General features: G+C 54.5%; 1 protein-coding gene and 2 non-coding genes across 3 annotated transcripts; all 3 read right to left on the reverse strand.

The window, feature by feature from the left end:
• Positions 1–812: 812 nt before the first annotated feature.
• On the reverse strand, positions 813–885 carry TRNAR-CCU (transfer RNA arginine (anticodon CCU)). Its single transcript has one exon. It is a non-coding gene; the product is annotated as a tRNA-Arg (tRNA).
• Positions 886–3,094: 2,209 nt separating this feature from the next.
• Positions 3,095–3,167, reverse strand: TRNAR-CCG (transfer RNA arginine (anticodon CCG)). Its single transcript has one exon. It is a non-coding gene; the product is annotated as a tRNA-Arg (tRNA).
• Positions 3,168–5,713: 2,546 nt separating this feature from the next.
• ZNF213 (zinc finger protein 213) lies at positions 5,714–16,331 on the reverse strand. Its single transcript, XM_052659519.1, has 7 exons — positions 16,092–16,331; positions 13,832–14,331; positions 13,096–13,219; positions 12,345–12,409; positions 12,016–12,139; positions 10,180–11,689; positions 5,714–5,786 (listed from the first exon to the last, which is right to left on the reverse strand). Exons 2-6 carry the CDS (start codon positions 14,228–14,230, stop codon positions 11,031–11,033), a joined length of 1,371 nt encoding a protein of 456 aa, XP_052515479.1. The 5' UTR covers positions 14,231–14,331; positions 16,092–16,331; the 3' UTR covers positions 5,714–5,786; positions 10,180–11,030.
• Between the last annotated feature and the right edge of the window lie 5,491 nt (positions 16,332–21,822).

Here is a 21,822-nt window from a genome sequence, read left to right on the forward strand (position 1 = left end):
TCCACTATGCCCTGAAATTTGGGAGATTTTTACCTTGAGGATGAAGGCATATATTGATTGCATGGATTAAAAAAAGAGAAAACTTCATTATGGACTATTTCAAGCAAGAACTAAAGCAGAGAAAACTGGTATAATGTGTTCAGTTAAGACATTATCACCTCATAGAAAAACTTGTTTTGTGTATACCTTGATCCAGTCCATTATCTTTTTTTTCCAGCTTTACTGAGATATAACTGACAAATAAAAATGGTGTATATTGAAGGTATACAATGAGTTTGATATATACATTTACATTGTAAAATATTTACCACAGTGAAGTTAATTAACACATCCATCACCTCACATGTTACCTGATGTGTGTGATAAAAACGCTTAAGATCTCTCTTTGCAAATTTCATGTATACAGTACAACACTATTAACTGTAGTCACTACCCAGCCCACTATTTTAAAGCACATTAGCTGTCATATAATTTAATCTCTAAATAACTGGCTGTGTTTATAAAAAATAAAGACTTTTAAAAAATATAAGTAACCACAATACAATTAATACATCTAGAAAAATGAATAATTATTTCTATATCAAGTAGAATGGACGGTTGTTAAAATAACGTAAAGAATGGAAGCACTCCTCTGACATCTGAAAACGTGCATGTGTTTATGGGAAAATTAAAACTCGCTGGACCCGTTCAGGGTGACGGCAGGCTGAGTAACCCCTTGGGGGCCTTAATTTCCCACTCGGGTAAGTAGACAGCCGGCTTCATTTAACTTTCCCCACCCACCTCCTCTAGAAGGTTTAAAATACAACTTTTCCTACCCCGGGTGGGACTCGAACCCACAATCCCTGGCTTAGGAGGCCAATGCCTTATCCATTAGGCCACCGGGGCTGACGAAAGACCTTCTTCGACAGTCTTAGACCAGTCTCTCTCTCACCTTCCCGCGGTTCCGTACAGCGTCCTGGCTCCAGCTTGGCCTGATTTTGGTCCTCCTGACAACCATATGCGACCCGCGCATCCGCTCAGATCCCGCCCGCCCGCGAGCATCCCAGGACCCCCAGGGAGACTGCGCATGCGCGAAGGAAACTGCTCAAAGACCTAAGGTAGCAGTTAGCTCCGCTGTCATGACTGGGATACTATCCTCGCTTAGGATGCAGAAGGTCTGGGCATCAAATTCCGGACGAGCTCTTTCCCCCTTTTAGGAGAATCTACGTCCTTTAGGAGAACTACGTCTTTTAGGAGAACTGGCATCAAGAAGGAGTTCGCTAGGCAAAATGTGGGCGCGAAGCGGAGAGAGGGCACAGCCGGGAGCTTGGGAAAAGCGTCGGTCACGACCTTCATTCTCCTCCGCAAGTTGCTTCTTAGACCAAGAGTGTTTTCAAATCTAGTCCCAAATCTAGGCGGTTTTTAGCAGAGCCCAGTGGTCTTAGGTCTTTGTCCTAAGGACCCTCCGTGATGGCTCTGTATATGCCCACCTAGCTCAGTGTGTAGAGTGTGGAACTGTAATATCAGAGAGCCCGGCTTTTACTCTCCTATCAGAAGATGGGTATTCTTTCCCCTCTCGAAGATATTAGTCATTGTGGTTACCAGAAGTGGGGTCGGGGGAGGCGCGAGCGGAATTAGATGAAGGTAGTCAAAAGGTACAAACTTCCAGGTATAAGGAAGTACTAGAGATGCAGTGTAGAACGTAGTAAAGATAATTAACACTGCTGTGTTAGAAGAGCTCATCTTTAGAGTTAAGAGAGTAAATCCCGAGTTCTCATCACAAGGATGATGGATGGTCACTAAACCATGATTGTGATAATGATTGTGATGTATGTAAATTGAATCATTATGTTGTACACCTTAAACTCATACAGTGCTGTATGTCAATTACATCTCAGTAAAAGTGGGGGAAATAATTAAAATGTTTATCTTAGTGAAACTTCTCTTCTTTTTATTTATGAGTCCTTAGCAAAGCACTGAAACATCACGAAACTGATAAAGGAGACAATGACACTCCCCATGGCCTCAAGATTAATTGCGCCCTCCATTGGGGTACAGGCTCAGCTGCCATTCCCCCAGTGTCTTCCCTGGGGAGAGAAGGTCCCATCGCCTCGGTCATTCCACTTAGCCAGAAATTCCTTGGTGAGAACTTGGTTCCGCAGGCACAGTCATTTTTTCTGGGTAAAATGATGGCTCAGTCCTGGGCATATTCTTTACATTAAAATTTTAAATATACATTCACACTAATCGACTCTTAAGAGTCCCTTGGACTGCAAGGAGATCCAACCAGTCCATTCAAAGGAGATCAGTCCTGGGTGTTCTTTGTATGGAATGATGCTGAAGTTGAAACTCCAGTACTCTGGCCACCTCATGCGAAGAGTTGACTGTTTGGAAAACACTCTGATGCTGGGAGGGATTGGGGGCAGGAGGAGAAGGGGACGACAGAGGATGAGATGGCTGGATGGCATCACTGACTCGATGGACATGAGTCTGAGTGAACTCCGGGAGTTGGTGATGGACAGGGAGGCCTGGCGTGCTGCGATTCATGGGGTCGCAAAGAGCCAGACACGACTGAGCCACTGAACTGAACTGAACTGAATCATTTAAGGGTATATTCACTGCAAGAAACAGAAATAATCTATTATAATTTTTTAAAAAAAATTTAGTGTTTAAATATATGCATAACATTAAATTTGCCATTTTGACCATTTTTAGTGTACATTTTAGTGGCATCAGTTACATTTACCGTATTGTGCAACCATCATCATTACTATCTATTTCCAAAACTTTTTTATCACAATAATCGTATATTTTTAAATGCCCCTGACCCTTTGAGGGTGGGCCACCCCACAAAAGTCCAAACCTTCATCTGTCGCAGTTCTAGCTCCTGGGACTTATGTCCGGGGTTCCAGGGTCAGCTGTCCGCCCGGGCTTGATCAGCGTAGGTCTCCCCACAGTGCCCAAGGGTTCACCCTGGGGTCCCGAGCCCCTTAGTAGCAGCGATGCATCTGAGGGACAGGAGGGAGTGTGGCTGACAGCCCGAGGGTCCTAGGCTTCCTTAAGGTTGGGAGACACGGAAAATTTTAAATGTAAAGAGGAAAATTAAACGCTGCAACGACCACGAAGGGACTCGAACCCTCAATCTTCTGATCCGGAATCAGACGCCTTATCCATTAGGCCACGCGGCCTTGCAAAGGACGGTCTCTCAGCTTTTCTCATAAACCTTTTGCAAGCGCCTGCGCAGTGCCACCCCAAAGTGCGCATGCGCACACTGGCCCGGCGCCCCGCCCCCGGGGCTCCTGGTGAGCCGGGCTCCGAGCCCGCAGCTGGGCAGCGCGACTGAGCCCCGCTGAGGTGGCCGTGCAACTCAGAGTTCGAGCCCGCGTGACGCTGCCCAAGCCCCTCCTGTCCCGAGGGCTCCTGATCTCTTCTCCCACGAGCCCCAGGCCCACGCTGGGGCGGGGCTGCCCGCCGCTCCCGCAGCCCCTTTGCTTCCTCTACCGCAGCACTACCAAACCTGCCATCCAACCCCGTCCGCGGCCCCAGCGTGCGGTGCAGGTGGGGTGAGGGTGCTGGGAGGGTGCTGTGGACCCTGGGCTGCCCCTTCCCAGGACATCCAGCGCCGCCTAGCCCATGTGGGGCTTTCTTAGTCCCGGAGGCGCCCCTTCTTCCCCCGGTGGGCCCAGCCTCCGAGTGCCCGGCGCTCCATACATCATCTCTCTTATTGTCCTAGTTCCCTGCGTGCGGGCGCTATTCACGTGTCCAGCGATCCCCACGTTTATTCCATGCCAGCCGAGCCTCCTGTGTTACCGCGCCGTTTTTAGGAGAGGAAACCGAGGGGGTGGACGGGGTCACTGGTGGTGCTGGTGTGCGGCTCCCCGCTGTCAGCACTCCTGGGTGGCCGCGGGCGCGGTCAGACCTGCAGGCAGAGCCGGCGCCTGAGGGAGCTGCGGATCTCCAGACAGGCCTTGCGGAGCTCATCACAGTCGGGACCCAGCACGTCCAGCTCACACACCTGCCGATTGACCTGTGTGGACCACACTCAGCCTGTGTCCAGGACGGCCAGGTTCCCCACACCCGCGCCTAGCCTGGCACCCGGTGTCTTGTGAGGCCAGAAGTTTCAAGTGCTGCCTTGACATCTTTGGGGCTCACAGGCCCCCTCAGTTTCCCCTGCTCTTATTAGATGTGCCCCCTACCCAGCAGGGAAGGCCCCTCTCGCGGCTAGTTCTCGCACCAACCAGACCAGATCCCCTCCACCCCCTCTCTCACCCTGAAGGGCTTCAGTTCCCTGCCAACCTGTGAATTTGTTCCAACAAGTACCCCCACATCCTGCATCTACTGGGCCTGTGTCTGCAGCCCCTGCTGGTTCTCTCTGCTCCCCAGGGCAACCCCAAGTGGCCTGCATGGCCCAAGGTGGCCTTGTCCCCCAGCTGTGAGCATACGTGGCTAATAACTGCTGGCCGTGTCTCTGTCTAGTGTCAGGGGTTGTGTGTTCAACCATCTCATGTTTCTGAGGGCAAAGGAATTCCTCCTTCAGCAAAAGGATGACTAGGAGGTGAGCAGAACATGGGAGCTGAGAAGAAGGCTGAATCCAGCCCCTCTCCCCAGGCCACCCCCCCTACCCCCCAACTCACCTCAGTCATCTGCTCCAGGAGGTCTGCCTTGGGGTCAGCTCTGAGGACCTCCACCAGCATCTGGATAAAGTCTGAGCTCTTCTCATCCCGATAGGCCACACAGCCTAGGCCAGGGGACCAGGGCCAGAAGGTCACAACTGGTCCCCTCCCAGTTGCCTTCCAGTCCCCAGGGGCCTTTTGTTAGTGGAAGTGGGGGCAAGCACACAGGACCCCAGGGTTTGGGGTAGGGAGCAGCACCTTCTTGCTTCTGCATTAAGTTGTTGCTCAATGTTCGTGGCGTGAATATACCATGGATTCAATGTCTAAGAAACATTTACTGTGAACACACTATTTGCCTGGCCCTGAGGCAGACAGAACCGTCCTGCCCTCATGGACCTTACAACCTAGAGGAGAGGAGTCAAGTCGAGTGCTTAGCAGAGCCAGCCCTCAGTTTGTGCTCTCCATGTTACTATTGTCACAAATAATAAATATGGAAGGAAGATGGCTTAATTGCAACGGGGCTGCACCCCAACAGCCAAGCCCCAGATGTCCCTAATGCCACTTTGGATCTCTGGCCAGGAGGTTGGGCTCTGTGTAACTGGGTTTCATGATGAGTTTACCTTCAGCGGCTGCATAGACCATCAGCACATCTGCTTGGTTAGGGCTCCCTGGAGTGGGGCCCCTGGAGGAGCTGCCTACAAGAGGGACCAACACCTTTTACCCAGCATCCTGGGACTCCACCTGCCCCGAGGGCCCCCTCAAGTCTGGCTCAAGGGCACACAAGGCAGTAGAAAGAGTGCCGGGCAGGAAACATAAATCCGGTTTCAAATCTCAGCCCTGCCACTTACCAGCTGTGTTACCTGAGACGAGCTATTTTCCCTTCCTGTCTCCGGGGCTGTTTCGGGCTCAAAACTCTCAATTTTCAAAGATCCTTACCCTTTAGGAAGGTTTCCCTTCCTATCCTCTTGGCAAAGAGAGGAGGGAGGTGACAGCAGGATCCCAGCTCAAAGGCCCAGAAATGCCCTCTTGGCAGCTTCCCCACCAGCTCTACCCAAGCCCTCTGGTAGGCAGACCCACCTTGCACATCAGTACAGACGTGAAGGACATCGGCCTGGTAGGGGGTGGCTGGTGGTGCCCGCAGCCAGCGTCTGAACCAAGGGAAAGCTGCAGGTTCCACGCCCGCATCCCTGTGCCCTGGGGACGGAGGGGACAGTCAGGTCCTTTCACTCAGAAGACACCCCAGGGTGCTTCCAGGGTTCTAGCTCCCAACCCCCAGAGCTTCTGGGCCAGCCTGCCAGGCTGGAAACAGAGCACTGAATGACACATGCTGAGGGTGAAGGCTCAGGTTCATGGACATGACCTCTAGGAGAGGCTGGGAGGTGGGCAGGAGAAGGGGAGTGCTCAGGCTTTCTGGAGGAGGTGAACAGCAAGTCCTGGGAGGCTGAGCGCAGGATGAGGAGAGGAAGGGCAGCAGGAGGTAGGCCTCCAGGGCGGGCCCAGGGCCTGCTCACCCCCACGGCAAGCCTGAAGCAGGAAGATCTTGGGGCGGCCTCGCAGTGCCCTGCAGTGGCTCAGCTCCTGCACAAGCATCTCCAGCTGCCCCTCTTGCCCATCAGCCCCCAGGAGCTGCCCCTGAGGCCCCCCGTGAGCCATGAGGGCCACAAGGGCACAGCTCACGGGGCCCCTGTGGGCGTCCAGCCGCTTCCGGAACTGGGCCATCTCCTCCTGGAAAGCCTGGGAGGGGGGATGAGATCGGGCCTGGGCCAGTGTCACAGCCTCCCTAGTACCTGGTGTCCCCCTCCTGGGTGGTTTCTGTAGCCCTCAATCCACACTATCTCTCACCTCCTGCCAGCCTCAGGCCCAGGGAGAGCAAGACCTTTTTCTAGCCAACACCCCTGCTGCAAAACCCAGCACAGCCTCATTGGAGGTGATGTGGATCCAGCTTCCTGCAGTTGGTTCTCCGATCGCCACAGAGAAGTTGCACCAAAAAGTTAAGGGCCGTGAGGGGAGAGCAGTGAGGCGACAGTTGTCTGGGAAGCAACCAGAGAGCCTCCCAGGAAAAACCTGAGGGTCCAGCTAGAGCCTTGAGCAGGGGCCAGCGTGGGAGGTGGCAGGGGCTCGGGAGACTGGACTTCCAGGGGCAGGGAAGTGGGTTCGCATAGATGCGTGCATGCAACAGGGAGGATGGGGGTGCATTTCCGGCCCACGATTGGGGAGAGGCCCAGGAGAGAGTCCCCAGGGTCCAGGTGCAGGGTACCCTTCCTTCGGAGCACCTCCAGAGGTTCTGGGCTTCCCCTCACCTGGGCTGTAGGGTCTGTCCTCAGGGTGGTCTCGAAGCCCAGGGCCTGGCACAAGCCCCCCAGTGCCTCCACATCGTGCTGGGCCCCTGGCCGGTCCTGGGTCACAGCCAGGAGGAGGGCGGCCCTGGCCCTGGACAGGTCATACTGAGCACTGGGGCCGGGCTCTGGCTACAGACAGGGCTAAGTGGGTTCAATGCAGTCGGAGGACCTCCCAAGCTCCTCACCCCCGCCCAGGTCTCACCGCGCCTCCATCCCATTCAGAACTGCTGCCGTGTGGTTGGACCCCCGCCCTGCCCCCTCACCTCGGGCCCCCAGGGCTCCACTTTCCCTAGGCACAGTGCCCCCCGCAAGGAGCTCCAAAGCACCAGGCAGTAGGCAGCCCCTGAGGACTCTTCAGCTGTCCTGGAGAAGACCTAGGGGCGGAGGACTCTTCAGGCAGCCACTCTGTGAGGTGCAGTTATGGGGGGCCCCTGGCTCCAGGGCACAGCTTGGCCAGGCTCTTTGGGATCCCCTGCCAGAATGGAGGGAGGAGGAGACAGGAAAGAAAGGGAAGGCCCGAGGGAGGTCCTAGTCAAGCTCAGGGTCACAGAATTCCAGGACGTGGATGGCCGCAGGGAGACAGTGGCCCAGCCATTAGCCACGCTGCTCCCAGCCCAGCACAGAGGCACGGTGCTCTCAGAGTGGGTCAGGGCCCATCCAGGAAGGCCCGTGGGGTGGGCACCACCTAGGGAGAACTGTGGAGCAGAGCTGGGGCCCACCCTACCTCTGGGGTCAGCCAATGACCACCTGCTGCCCAGTGAGAACTTCGGACCTCAAGACCATGATCCCCAGGGCCCCACAGGTCTGATGGGACCGTCATGGCCGGGTGAGTGTGAACAGGAGTGGATGGGAATTCAAGCATCCACCCTTGGGTGATGAGGGGCACAGTCAACGCCTGGAGGGTCTGTGCCAGGCTGGGATGACGGGGTGAGGGGGGTGGGACTCCAAGCAGAGGGAGCAGCCTGGGCAAAGGCACAGAGCTGAGCAGATGCTGGAAAACCTGGGGTCCCCTCAGTGGGTTGAGGACAGGCATGGGAGGGGATGGGAGGCAAGGCTTAGAGGCTGACGCTCATGTGTAGGCAACAAGCCTTACTGCGACATGAGGGGGGGGTAATGGATTCAGGTGGGGATGAGATCAGGCCTTGACCAGGGTCACAGCCTCCCCAGTACCTGGCGGCCCTCCCTCTGGGTGGTTTTCTGGCCCCCTAGAGAACACATTGGCGCCGTCGTCCCCCTCCCGGGACACCCCTCCTGGGCCTTCACCTCTGTTAGCAGCTGCAGCAGTGACCAGTGAGGATGGTGGCCGTAGAGCTCGCCCAGGCTGGTGAGGAAGGCCCCAGGCTCGGGGACAGCTGGGTGGAGAAGCAGCAGCACATGGGCCTGGACAGAGGGTCTCGGCCCTCCTGCCCACCCCCACTCTGTCCGGCCCCCGACCTGGGGGCCCCGGCCGGCCCACTCACCCCCGGGAGCACTGGAGAGCAGCAGGAAGACCTTGGGGCGGCCCCACAGGGCCTTGCAGCGGCTCAGCTCCAGGAGCAGCTGCTGTGACTGCCTCAGCTGCGGGGGGGCGGGCACCAAGGCCACGAAAGCACAGCCCACCGGACCCCCGTGGGCATCCAGCCGCTCCCGGAACCTCGTCAGCTCCCCACAGAAGCCCTGGGGCAGGAGCGAGTGCCACCCTGAGTGCAGGGAGGCCCCAGGCGGGGCTGAGGGCAGACGTGGGGGTGGGGGGCAGGTGAGGGCTCACCTGGACAGAGGCCTTCTGCCTCCGGCAGCTCTCAAAGCCCAGGGTCTGGAACACACCCTCCAGGAGAGCGACCGTAGAGGCTGACACCTCAGGGCTGCAGAGGGCCAGGGCCACCCTTGGACCCTTCACACTGTACTTACCCTGGGGAGGCAAGGCCAGAGTTGGGCCAGGGTGGGGCTCAACTGGGAGCCAGCAATGGGCTAGGCCAGACAGCGCCTACCTTTCTTCCCAGGCTCTCCCGAGCATCGGCCACCTGCGAGGCCACCTGCAGGGTCCCAGCCACCAGGAAAGCCATGGGGGCGGCGTGGGGGCTCCCTTCGAACAGCTTCAGTGCCAATGCTCTGGGTCCCAGGGCCTGGCCTTTCTCTGAGTCTTATCCCATCAGCTCTGTTTATGGGCGGAGCTGGACTCTGCCCCCTGCCCTGGAACCCTCGGTCCTGCACACCACCAGGGCCTGCTCTGTTCCCTGGCTCCAATGGGCTACTTCCTGCCTGGCACTAACACACCCCCACCTGCCCCAGGAGCCTGTGCCCAGTCTATTCTTAGCTTCTGGCCCACCTGCTATCTGATCTCGTTACACTCCAGTATCTCCCTTCTGAGCTGCCACCAGCACCAAAAAAATTCATGCCCTGCCGCCACCGCCCACCACCCCTACTCACTCATTCAGGGCACATATAGGAGCCTGCCCACACAGCAACTGCCAGCCTGTGGGCATGGGGAACAGCGAAGGGCACCACCCCAGAGGCAGGAACCCCTGGCTGGACGCTGCTCTCCAGGGAGAGCCCCACAGCTTCATTGGGGAAATGGAGTCTATCCAGCGACCTCAGGATGAAGCCTGGGTGACATGGGGGCCAGAGAGGCTGGCGCACAGACCGGGGGACAACTGAGACATCTTGTCTCAGCTCACCCCATCTCGCAGGTGGCCCCAAGGCCACCACCTGCTGAACTGGAAAGGACTTGGCAGGGTAGAAGGTGATCTCAGCACACACCCACCAGCTCCGCAGGGGCCCAGGCCCGGGCCAGGCAGGGGAGGGTCAGACGTGAAAGTCTGCTTGGTGTCCATTTCATCTCAGCAGTACTCCCTCCCTAGGGTCCAGCACAGGGTCCAGCCAAGAGCACCAGCCCCCGCCCTGGCCAGTCACAGCTCCGAGCTGCCTCATTTCGAGGGACAGAGGACGGGCCCCGGTGAAAACCCCAGCTCCCAGTTAGCCGCCCACTCTCCTGCAAGGTAGGGAGGGGTGTGCCGGCTGTCCCACCCTGAGCTGTCCTTAGACCGGGGCAGGCACTGGCTGACATGGGGATGCCCCTGAGGCTCACGGCAGCCCCTGGGGCCCAGGCCACCCGGAAGCTGAGACGGTGGCCCCACCTGATGACGGTCCAGCATACCAGGACCACCAGGTCAGGAGGCCCAGAATGAATTCCAGGCCCCTCCACCCCCGACTCCCAGCAGCCACCAAAAGAACAAGAGAAGCTTGGAGAAAGTTTTCATGTTTAATCTCACCTTTCTGCTGCCCTTCTAAGGTCAGCTGGGCCAGCTCCTTGCGAGGGCCTGTGGTCAGTCCCTGTGAATGCCCTTCTGCAGGGACTGCAAGGCCTCAGGAGTCGGCGACGATGTGCCAACAGAGCACGAGCATGAAGTACCGTAAACCCCGAGACTCCAGGGGAGTGGGGGGCAGCTGGCCTCGGCCGGCTCTATTCTTAGTCTGCACAGTTGGCCTCTGTCCCTGGAGCCCACATCGCCTGCCCCAGCTGGTGGAGGGTGACTCTCGGAAACTCAGCCGGGGGCAGGCTGGCTGAGAGCAGAGGCGGGCAGCTTCTGGGCTGCTGGGACAGGCCAGAGCGGCCAGTGCCTGGAGATGGAAAGAGGTGGAGGCCAGGAAGCCTCTGTAGCTGAGCCCAGGATCCACATCTTCACAGGCGTGGGCTGACCCCTCCCCTGACCCCCAACCCCAGCAGCACCCTGAGGCTTAGCCTCCCTCCCACAGGAAGTCACAGGATGGCAGGACAGAAGGCCTGGCCCATGGACCCAGCCCAGAGGCTGGGAGCAAAGAGCCACAGGGCCAAGCAGGGCTGAGGAGGGCTCTGGGATGGGGACTTCAGGCCCTGCCAGAGTCCTGACTTCCCTGTGTGCCAGCCTCTCCCCTGTGCTCAGGCCACCTGCCTGCAACGTGCTGGGGCTCCAGTAAATGACAAGAAAAACCTTGGAGCATCAGAAGTCTGGCAGTGAGGTCACGGGGGACTCCATGTCACGAGGCGTCAGCCAGGGTCCCAGGAGGGCAGGGCCACCGGTTTCTGTGAGTAGGAAGCCGCACTGGGATGGTGGATTCGGGTGGGTGAGTGCCGCTCCCGCCCTCAGCCCACAGGCTGGGCCATCTTGGCGTGCAGGCTCTGGTGGGCGATGAGGTGGGCGCGCTGCTTGAAGCTCTTGTCGCACTCGCCGCAGCCGAAAGGCCGCTCTCCTGTGTGCACGCGCCGGTGGTCCAGCAGGTAGGAGCGCAGTGAAAAGCTCTTGCCGCAGTCGCTGCAGCCGAAGGGCTTCTCGCCCGTGTGGATGCGCTGGTGGTCAGCCAGGTAGGCGCTGCGGCTAAAGCTCTTGCCGCACTGGGTGCAGGAGAAGGGCTTCTGGCCCGTGTGCACGCCCTGGTGGCGTACCAGGTCCGAGGAGCTGCGGAAACTCTTGTCGCACTCCTGGCACTTGTGCGGCTTCTCGCCCGTGTGCGTGCGCTGGTGGCGCGCCAGGTCGGAGCCCCAGCGGAAGCGCTTGCCACACTGGCTGCAGCTGTGCGGCTTCTCGGCCACCAGGTCTCGGAGCTGGCGCCGGCGCGTGGGCGGCCGGCCGCGCCGCGCCCCCGCCCCCCGCCCCCGGGGCGCCCCCGGCCGGGCCCCGCCCTCCCAGGCCTCGGCCTCCTCCGGGCTCCTGGATGTGGTCTCATCGCCAGCAGCCTGGTCTGGGAGCGCCGTCACCACCTCCTCCAGCTGGGTTCTCTCACTGTGGCTCCTGTGGCCCAAACCTGCAAGGGGTCGTAGGCAGCCTCCTAAGTGCCACGCGGTTCCGGGGCCACAGAGGAGGGGAGCGGAACGGGGCTTCGGGCTAGCGCCTGGGCACTCACTCTGACAGCCCTGCGCTCCAGCAGACCAGCCTCCATGCAACGGGGACATGAGAATGACGGCAGAGAAACCGTTTGGAGCCTCCAAGGGGTTTGCCAGGGTTCCTCAACAGAGGTATTTACTAACTACAGACCTAACCCATCTACCGCACCTTCCACTTACTAACTACAGGCCTAACCAGTCTATGCCTGGGATCCCCCCCAGAGCCCCGGCTGTGCCCAGTGCTTACCCAGGGCAACATTCCGAGAGTTCTCCCTTTTTATGTCCCAGAAGAGATCCCTCTGGGCAGGGTCCAGGGACCCCCATTCTTCCCGGGAGAAATAAAAGGGAATGTCTCCAAATGTCACAGGTCCCTAGAATGAGGTGAAGAAGCCCAGCTCAGAGTTGCCTTGCTCAGGACTCCCCACGCAGGTATGGGTGGAGATAGGCAGGGTGCTGGGATGGGAACAGGATGGGTCCTGGCAGGAAAAGGATGGATGGAGGAGGCCTTGGTGAGGAGAGACCCATTTCAGGGACTCATCAGGGGACAAAGAGGGGACAAAGGGACGGGTAACTCACCCCAGAGGCAAAGCAGGTATCTGTCATCTCTCTGGTGCTCCCCTGTTTAACAGCTGGAAGCTGGGCTGTGGGGAAGATGGGAGCCTCAGAGAGCCCGGCCCAGGCTGCCAGCAAGGGCTCTCACATGCTGTCTTTCTCTCACACACACACACACACACACACACACACACACACACTCTCTCACTCTCACTCATACCCACCCACCCACCCACCACATGCCTTGCACACACACACAGACACATGCCATGCACACACCACACACACACCATATACACACACATATATACCACATACACACCTTACACACACCACACACACACACAGACACCCATGCCACATACACATGCCATGCACACACCACACATACGCCACACACAGACACATGCCATGCACACACCACACACACACCATACAGATACACACACACCACACATACGCCTTACACACACATGCCACACACCCACGACACCCACAACACATACACGCTATGCACACACCACACACACCACACAGACACACACTACACACACACACACACACACGGCATGCACACACCACATACCCACACAGAGACACACACACATGCCTTGCATGCACACACACCACATGCCTTGCACACACACACACCACACACACATACACACACCTTGCCTTCCTGGAAGAGAAACACCCTACCTGCTCCCCTTAGGGGAACACCTGGGAAGGACTCAGGCCCCTGACCAGCCACTCTGCTACCTTCAAGCTTACTCACCACCACGGCTGTGCAGCTCCCAGGGTACAGGTGGCTGGCTTCGTGTCCCCGCCCTCCAGGGAGGCCCCTGGGCCTGGGACCCCTGGACTGCAGCCTCAGGTTCCGCCCGCTCTGAGGGCACATCCTGTGCAGGAACCACAACATGCTCATCAGCATCGAGACCAGACCGGGGAGACAGAGTTTAATCCCTGGGAAGGAGACACAGGACACATTCCTCAGGAGGCTGGGGGTGGGCAAGGTGGTCAGCACGGGGCCCCCGGGGAGACCAGAAGACAGACTGGGCAGTGTTATCTCTGCAACCAAGCACGAGGCAAGGACCAGCTTCCAAAGGCCAGAATCAGAAAGCCAATTAGCAAGGGGCCATGGTGGGAGACCTTCCTGTCAAGGGCAGGACCCCACTCCCCAGCAACACATCAGCATCTCCCCAGATGCCTGCCAAGAACACAAATAAACGTTTGCAGATCCTGTGGAGCTAAAAGCTGCTTTCTCGGAACATGCCCTCTCTGGTCCTGCTGCTGCCCTCCAAAGTCACCAAAAAGAAACCAGTTTCACTTGGATGGTGTCTTTCAGAAAGGCCACACATTATGACAAGCTCCCGTGGACGCTCCCTCGGCTCTCCGTGTCCTCCCCAACCCCCACCTCTGACCTATGGAGGACTCATCTCTAGGGAGACAGCCAGCTCTCCTCAGTTCACATGCCATCCAGGTGCCCCCAAGGTGGGGGAGGGGCCCCTCACCTGTGACCAAGCTTTCACTGGCTGCTTCTGCAGGTCCTCCACCAAGGCGACGGCCTCCTCGCCACTGCCTGGGCACCGCTGGCACACCCAGTCCTGGACGCCCACAGGCAGCACGCTCAGGAACTGCTCCAGCACCAGCAGCTCCAGGATCTGCTCCTTGGTGCGCAGCTCGGGCCGCAGCCAGCGGCAGCAGAGCTCCCAGAGCTGGCTGAAGGCCTCGTGGGGCCCGCCCGCATCCCCGTAGCAGAACTGCCGAAAGCGCCGGCGGCACACCTCTGGGTCCCCGCGGTCCTCTGGCTGGGCAGGGTCCTGCTCCCAGGAGGAATCTTCTACCTTCACGATCAGAAGCCCTTCTCCCTCCTCAGGGGCTTGGTCCTGAGGCTCTGGGGGGGCTGCCATTGCCCTGGCCTAGGTCTCAGGGCCAGTCAGCCTCAGCCTGGGTCTTCAGTCTCCCAGAGGGCTCCCCAGTGGCAGCGGGGCTGGCATCTGGACAGGCACTCCTGGGGAAAGAGCAAAAGAGTAGAGGTGGGGTGGTATATGAGCAAGCACCGGCCTGGGGGGACATCCAGGGGCTCTAGCTCCAATTCCTCCTGACCCTGAAGCCTTTTCTAGGCACTCCTCTGATGCTTAGCTCATGCTTCTCTCTCTCTCTCCTACCAATACAAGTGCATGGCCCCTTATCCTCAGTTCCCAAATCCCAAACTCCCAGGTTTTCACCACCTGGTCTATTGACGTGAGATGAGCATATTTATAATTTCCTTTTATCTCAGGTAATGTAAATGTTCATATGTTGTATGGCAGAAATATTAATGTATTTGTTCAGTTCATAAAAATTCATCAAGCTGGACTTTTTTTTTAGTTCCACCAGTTTATTGCTACCAACCATCTCCCACCACTCTCATGCACACGTGCTCAGTCATGTAACCCCATGGACTACAGCCCGCCAGGCTCCTCTGTCCATGGACCTTTCCAGGCAAGAATATTGGAGTGGGTTGCCATTTCTTTCTCCCAAGCTGAACTTCTGATGTATTTTCTGTATATTATTCTTCTATTAAAAAAAAAAATTCTTTTAACTGGGAATTCTGTGGTGGTTCAGTGTTAGGACTTGATGCTTTCACTGCCAGGGACTTGAGTTCAATCGCTGGTTCAGGAACTAAGATTCTGCAAACTTTGTGGTGCTTCCAAAAAAAAAATTTTTTTTTTTAAACTAATGTTTTGTTTACTGAGTGTTGTCCCAGATTCTCCTGGTAGTGTTATTGTTATACAATATATGTGCTGTATCATCTTTCTCAATCTGAAAACTTAATTCCAAAAGGCAGACACCACCTGGAGCCATCTAGTATCCACAGATACACATGAACATGACACCTGCGTATACCTTATTGCAACTCTACACGACAGTCCTGAAACGTGTGTATTTTGGGTTTCTGCAATTGCTTTTTTTAAAAGTAATTTTAATTATTTATTTTACTTTTGGCTGCACTGGCTTTTCTCTAGTCGTGGAGACTGATGGGTCTACTTTCTAGTTGCCCTGCGCAGGCTTATTGAACTAGCTTCTCTTGTTGCCCAGCACAGGCTCTAGGGCACAGGGGCGACACTGGTTGTGGCACGTGGGCTCAGGAGTTGTGGCGCACAGGCTTAATTGCTCCGTGGCCTGTGGGGTTTTCCTGGATTGGGGCATGTCTCCTGCACCGGCAGTCGGACTCTTCGCCACTGAGCCACCAGGGAAGCCCTTTAATTGCTTTTTGTTTCAAGAAAAAAAGTGATTATGAACCATTGTAATAAAAGGGGGGATTTAAGCAATACAGTAATACATCAAAGAGAAATTCTTCCTTCACATTGCAGCTGGTCCCCCATTAACAGTCTGATAGCTGACCTCCCAAATCTTTCCCGGAGCAATTACTGGAAATGTATCCACAGAAATGGGAAGAGGGGGAGGGAGGGGTGTGCTTTGTGCGTGTTTTTACATAAATGAGTTCTTACTGCAACACGGTTTAGTAATCTGCCTTTCTACCTAATAATGCTTCTTCAGCAGCCACTCTAGGAGATCCTGCAGTACGGATATACTTGTTTCTTAATGAGTACCCACCCCAGCTGAGCGAGGCTCTCAGATCGTTTCCAATTCTTTTCTACTACACGCGAAGCATGTCCTTTTACTTTACTCTCCTACTCCTTACAAAACCCCTGAAAGGTACGCTCTCCACGCTCATCCGCCAGTGACAGAGGAGGAGGCTCCGCTCGGACAGAGCCAGGGACTCACCAGAGTCGCTCAGCAGGACTCGGCAGTCGGGAGTGCGGACCCGGCAGGAGCCCCGCCAGGGTCCCAGGAGCCTTGCCTGCCCGGAGATGAGAGGGGGAGGGGCGGGCAGCTGAAGCGACGCCCCAGGCTTTCCCCTCCGCACCTCCAAGCGGTGCGCGGCCCCTTCGGCCTATGCCTCCGGGGGCCGGGCCGGGCCGGGCCGCCCAGAGACCGGTACTAAACCTGAGGAGCCCGGCGGGCCGCGTCGCCGGTCCCGCCCCTCTCTAGACACACGCCGCCCACAGCCGCCCGCGATCCCAGTTTCCGCCGCCTGCTCCGGGCGCCGGAAGTTCGCGCGGGGCCCGCCGGGAAGAGACATAGCGCACGCGTCGAGGCACGCACTAAGCACTACACTCCCCAGGAGGCCGTTCTCCCACTATACCTGCCTTCTTTCTAACGGATGACCAATGAATGGGCAGAATTCCCAAGGGTGGCCAATCAGAAGGCAGTGACCCATGCGCAGCCACACCCATTCCCCCAGTCTGAGGAGACTCGCGCTGTCTTCATCCCTCTTGGTTTTTCAGGTATTTTGTGCTCCTCTGGTCTGTGAAGGGCGTAAAGGGGAAGCCAAGACTGGCCTGGTAGGCAGATACATGGCTTATCCCAGCTACGAGTGGGACGCCAGCTCCGCCGGAAGGGAGGCCCAGGCGCGGACTCTTCCATCCGTCCTCGGCATTTCCCGCTCCAGAGTGGGTCGAAGACTGAGGGGACGGTGGTCCAGGAGCTAGAGCTCGGCGCTGGGAGACGCCTTTATAGCTTATAGGGTCCCGCCGAAGCCTTCATCTGCTCTTAGTGGATGCTTGCTGTGGAAGCAGTTCAGTGAGGGGCGGGGGAACCTCCGGCGGCGAATCTTTGTCCCTGAGAGTCGGCCAGGGTCTCTCAGCCGGACGCGGCCGTCGGCGACGCTCACCCAGAAGGACCCCCGCCCTCTGCCACCGATAGATTTGACTGAAGGACAGCGGGGCTCTCTGGGCTGGGGACAATCTGAAGCAGGGGTGCCTCATCGGAAAAGCTTTTTACATCTGTCCGTGCTCCCACCCTCTTACTGGTCTTGGAGATCTGAGGCTCCAAAATCTTTTTCTGAAGTGGAAAATCCTTTCTTGTCTGGTTGTTGTTTGATTATGCAAGAATTGCATCCTTAGTGTAGGCAAGAAAATAAACTTGTCAAGGTATCCATATCCACAAAGCTAGCTTCCTCATTCAGCTCACATGGCACTCCATCAAAGTGGTTTTTCCTAACCCTATGTAAACAGCTCCTGCCCCCTACCTCCCCGCGCTGCTATGCCTCTGCCCTGCCTTATTTTTCTTCCTAACTTTTATCACTACCTGATATATCTGTATAATATTTAAATCCATTACTCGACTATAATTTTCATGAGATCAGACTTTTCACTTCTTTACTTCCATCACCTAGAATACTGTGCCCGGCACAATATTTGTTGAATAATTGAAGATAAAAATAACTGAAAGGATATCTAGTAAGGTCATTCAGAAATAAGCACTATTAATATTTCAGTGTTCTATGAATATTTCTAATATACATCTGGAATCGTTCTATTTAAGTAATGTTTCTTTGGCTCAAAAGTCTATCAAAGGTATGTTTCCAAATCAGCATTTATAAATAAAATCCATCTTGCAAGCTGCACAGTATTCCAAAGCAGGAAGGTTCCATATTCCAGTTAAAGTCTCTTACTCGTGGACACTTAGGTTGTTTCCATTTTTCTGTATTTGTAGATCTTTACTGCATACACCTTTCTGTATTTGTTCGAACAATTTACTGGACGGGATGAGCCCAGTCTGTTCTATTGAGACTGATGACGTAGATGTTATTGGGTCCCCCGCCGCCCGCTACTGGCCCCAGTGGAGAACGGCACAGGAGATTTTTTTCCATTGTGGCCTTAGTGTTCTTTCAACGCCCTCTACTGACAAAGACTAACATCTAATTGGCTGGCGAAGGAGAACCGTCTAAAAATCTGGCTCCATTATCACAAAGCAGGACCTAAAGGGTTTATTGGAGGAGGGGGTCTGAGAGACAATAAATTAACCGGCACACCTACCAAATACTCTATTGGGCATTGCTGGTAGTTGGTAAATTACTCGTATATAATTATATTGAAGTTGACCATCTTATTGCATTTTCTTTTCCTTCTGATAGTTTTAGTTTATTTTTCTAGCTAGAAAATATAAATATATATTGTAAAGAGTAAAATTTTTCTTTCCAGAAAAGTTATATTCATTTCTAGAATATATAATTATTATTTTTCTTGTCTTATAGCATTGTCCAGAACTCCCAAAGTGTTAAAAATCAGGACAGGGACTTCCCTCTGGTCCAATGGCTAAAACTCCGGACTTCCAATGCAGTGAGCGGATGCTCGAGATCCCTGGTCAGGGAACTAGATCCCACACGACACAACTAAGATCCTGGTGCAGCTAAAAATAATAAATGAATGAATAAAAAGAAATAAATATTGAAAAAATTCAGGACAGCGGGCATCATTGGCTTGGGTAATGATAATACTTTTTGTTTGTCTCTGATATATATTTCCGTGCTTGTATTATGGAGCATCTATTCTCATTTGAAGAAGAAAGACCTAGTGGTTCCTCGGTATGTTTTCCCTTTCAATAGTTTTCAGTGGGCATGTGGCCTTAAGAATAAAGAATATGTATTTCCAGTCTACTGCATTGAAATATGGTATTTCATGTATTTATGCTGAAGACAATGATACATAAGCAGATGTGCTGTATGTATCTTACTAGAAAGGGGTTCTGTTTTTCTATTCTCTTTTCCCCAACTGCTAGCAGAAATTTGGACATGGGGTCATGGACCATGCAGATGACACTAACCCTAGGGGTGTCAAAGCAAGAAGGTGGAAGTGCCTGGATTCCTGATTATTGTGGGTGGATTTATGCCCAGATGATGGTGTAAGAGAGAAACAGATACTGAGATTAAGCCACTCTTATTTTGGATCTCTATTTTAACCAGAATGTAAACCCTAACTAGCATTACTGCCTGCTAAGAGTTTATTCTTGCCTGAGAGATTGCATGCACAGAGGAGCCTGGCAGGCTACAGTCCATGGGGTCGCAAAGGGTTGGACACGACTGACTACACGCATGCACACACAGTGTGCACTTTATGCAGGGGTAGCTAATTTCCCCACCTAAAGTCTTTCCCCATCTCAAGCAAATAATGTTCAAATCCTTTGACCTGAGTCTCTCTTCTCACCCAGCCTACTGGAAAATTAGCAATGGTCCTAGTGCCTTTCCTGTCAAATCTAAACTCAAGCTAAAATCAGATTTTCTTTCAGTCTTTAAAAAAAAAAGTAAAAATACATATTTTTTATTTTTATAATTTCTCTATGGGATACTGGATATTCTGAATTTCTATGTGATCTTGACTAAACCTTGATATGATTTTTCTAGGAAATCATCCCTTTTATCAACAATTTCAGATTAACATGAAGTTGTACATAATATTCCCATTTGGTTAAAATTTTTTAAATTGGCACATATGATTAAGTCCCACTGCTTGTCTGGGGTCAGTGAAGTGAGACTTTAATGGTGGTGGGGCAGCAGGCTTGGAGGAGTCTAGATATCTACTGACTTTGTGGATTAGGGCTGCTGTGCCAGTTCTGCCATAAGCTATCTCCAGCCCACCTACAGGTATTGTCTTAAGAAATTCACTTCTATCTTGTTTAAGATCATCTTTATTTTGGGTCTCTATTATTTGCAGTTGAACTGAATCCTGATTCATTACCTCATAGGGTTGTTATAAAGATTAAATAAATGAGAGAATACACATAGACCACTTAGCCCAATACTAACTTTTAACACAAGGAAACACTCAATAAAGAATGGGTATTCTCAGGGAATTATTCATCACCAGGAGCCTGTCAAACAGTCACGCCACAGGAAAGAGGACTCATGCATGAGAGACAGCAGGAGTTAGGACCTCCCAGGCATCTTATCCACTTTCCCTGGAAGATTTGAGCCCAGCTTGTTCTGGTCAGTGGCCTGTTGGATCTTAATCATTAGGGCTCACTTGGAGCTTTGTTAGTTGAGAACAGAAAAACTGGCATTAGTTCCAGGAGGTGACAGGCGCAAGCCACAGAGTCCTGCCTCTGCAACCCAGGCAGGAAGCCTGCCTGATCACACATCTCTGGATGGCCTGGGAGCATGAGAAAGTGGACGCCCCGGTCGGACCATCTTCATGAACGCCCATTCTTCACCCTTCACACAACACACCAGGGTGAAATCGCAGGCCACAGCCTCTCTCAAGTCTCACCTTTCTAACCAACCCCCACCCCTCCCTTCCACCACTGGTGTCATTTCAACTCCTGGAACACCAATCTTCCTCAGGGTAGGGCTTTTATTCATTCTGTTCCCCTAGCTTGTAAGGTCCTACCCCCAAACCCCAAACGTTCCCTCCTGTGAGGGGCCGTCTCCAACAACCAGTACCTACCATCCTCCCGTACTTCACCCGGTTCCTTTTTTTCTGGTATCTATCACTACTTGAAAGTAATGTATATGTCATTCATACGTTTACACTGCTTGTTAGTCTCCCTTACTAGAGCGGAACCCCTTGAGGGCACGGATCTTGTCTTGTCTGGTTTTTTTCATCGCTTATTCTTCGATATTTAGCAAAGGACCTGGAAGGCACGTTTTCATTTCGTATTTGAAAAATGAAGGAGTGAATGCAGCAAAGCCCCTATTTAACGTTTCCTCGCCCTTTACCATCCATCCCTGCGCGCCACTCATCACCATGTCCCCTCCAGCATGGACTGCCTCACTTTCCCCGGCTCCCAGCAAAAGAATCAAGGTCTTCTTCAGGCCGTTTCCACACCCGACTTTTCCAGGCAGCCCAGTTAGGCCCTGCTTCAAGGCTCAGCAGGTGTTAAGAGCGCTGGCAGGAAGCGTCTGGGCTCTCGCTGAACTCCTGTGCCGGTGCCACGACTCGCCGGCTACCGTGCATAGGCCAGCCATTACCAGGGCCTCATGTGGTCTCTGGGCAGCAACAAGTCTCAGCTCTTCTCAAGAAGCTAAGCCGGAAGCGGCTGTGGCCCGAGCCCTCGCCTTCTGTCCGCCCCCTCTCTAGGACGGCAGGAGGTTTGGCGTCTCGGTGGTAGGCCTGGCTGAGCGGAAAAGGAAAAGTTCCAAAGCCCAAAGCGTCGACCAGTTGCCAGGCAACCGTGCGGCTAGGGGGCGTGAGGGGGAGGGAATGCCTAGAAAACAAACATCTGTCTTGACTGGTCACTTTTGCTGGAGCCCACCCCCTAGCCCCGCCTCGACACTTGATTGGCAAAGGCCAACGTGGGAGGGGCGGGACCTTACGAAACTCGTCCTCCGGGATATGAGGCGACCCCCAGACTGCCGACTCCGCGAGGTCACACGAGTTTGGGAGGAGTTTCTCAGGCTATCGCAGTGCTGAATCAGCCGACGTCCCCGGCCCGGCCCAGGTACGGCATTATGCCTTTAGCAAGGACTTGGGCCGGAGAATTCCCTGGTGGTCCAATGATTAGGAACTCGAAGTTTTCATTTTATCAAGGCCAAGGGTAAAACAAGCAGGCAGGCTTAGGCAGGGCAAATTACAAAGGACATGTACTATAATGAAAGCTGAGCGCCGAAGAATTGATGCTTTTGAACTGTGGTGTTGGAGAAGACTCTTGAGAGTCCCTTGGACTGCATGCAAGGAGA

The sequence above is a fragment of the Budorcas taxicolor genome, chromosome 2, assembly GCF_023091745.1.
Source record: "Budorcas taxicolor isolate Tak-1 chromosome 2, Takin1.1, whole genome shotgun sequence".
Classification (NCBI taxonomy): domain Eukaryota; kingdom Metazoa; phylum Chordata; class Mammalia; order Artiodactyla; family Bovidae; genus Budorcas; species Budorcas taxicolor.

Bases quoted from the DNA above. Each gene is read 5' to 3' on its own strand.
- ZNF213 (XM_052659519.1), bottom strand. From the start codon at position 14,230: ATGGCAGCCCCCCCAGAGCCTCAGGACCAAGCCCCTGAGGAGGGAGAA. The intron at 12,410-13,095 runs GTGAGTAAGCTT...TCTTCCCCACAG, and splicing joins GGAGCTGCACAGCCGTGGTG to CCCAGCTTCCAGCTGTTAAA. The intron at 12,140-12,344 runs GTGAGTTACCCG...ACCTCATTCTAG, and splicing joins ATACCTGCTTTGCCTCTGGG to GGACCTGTGACATTTGGAGA.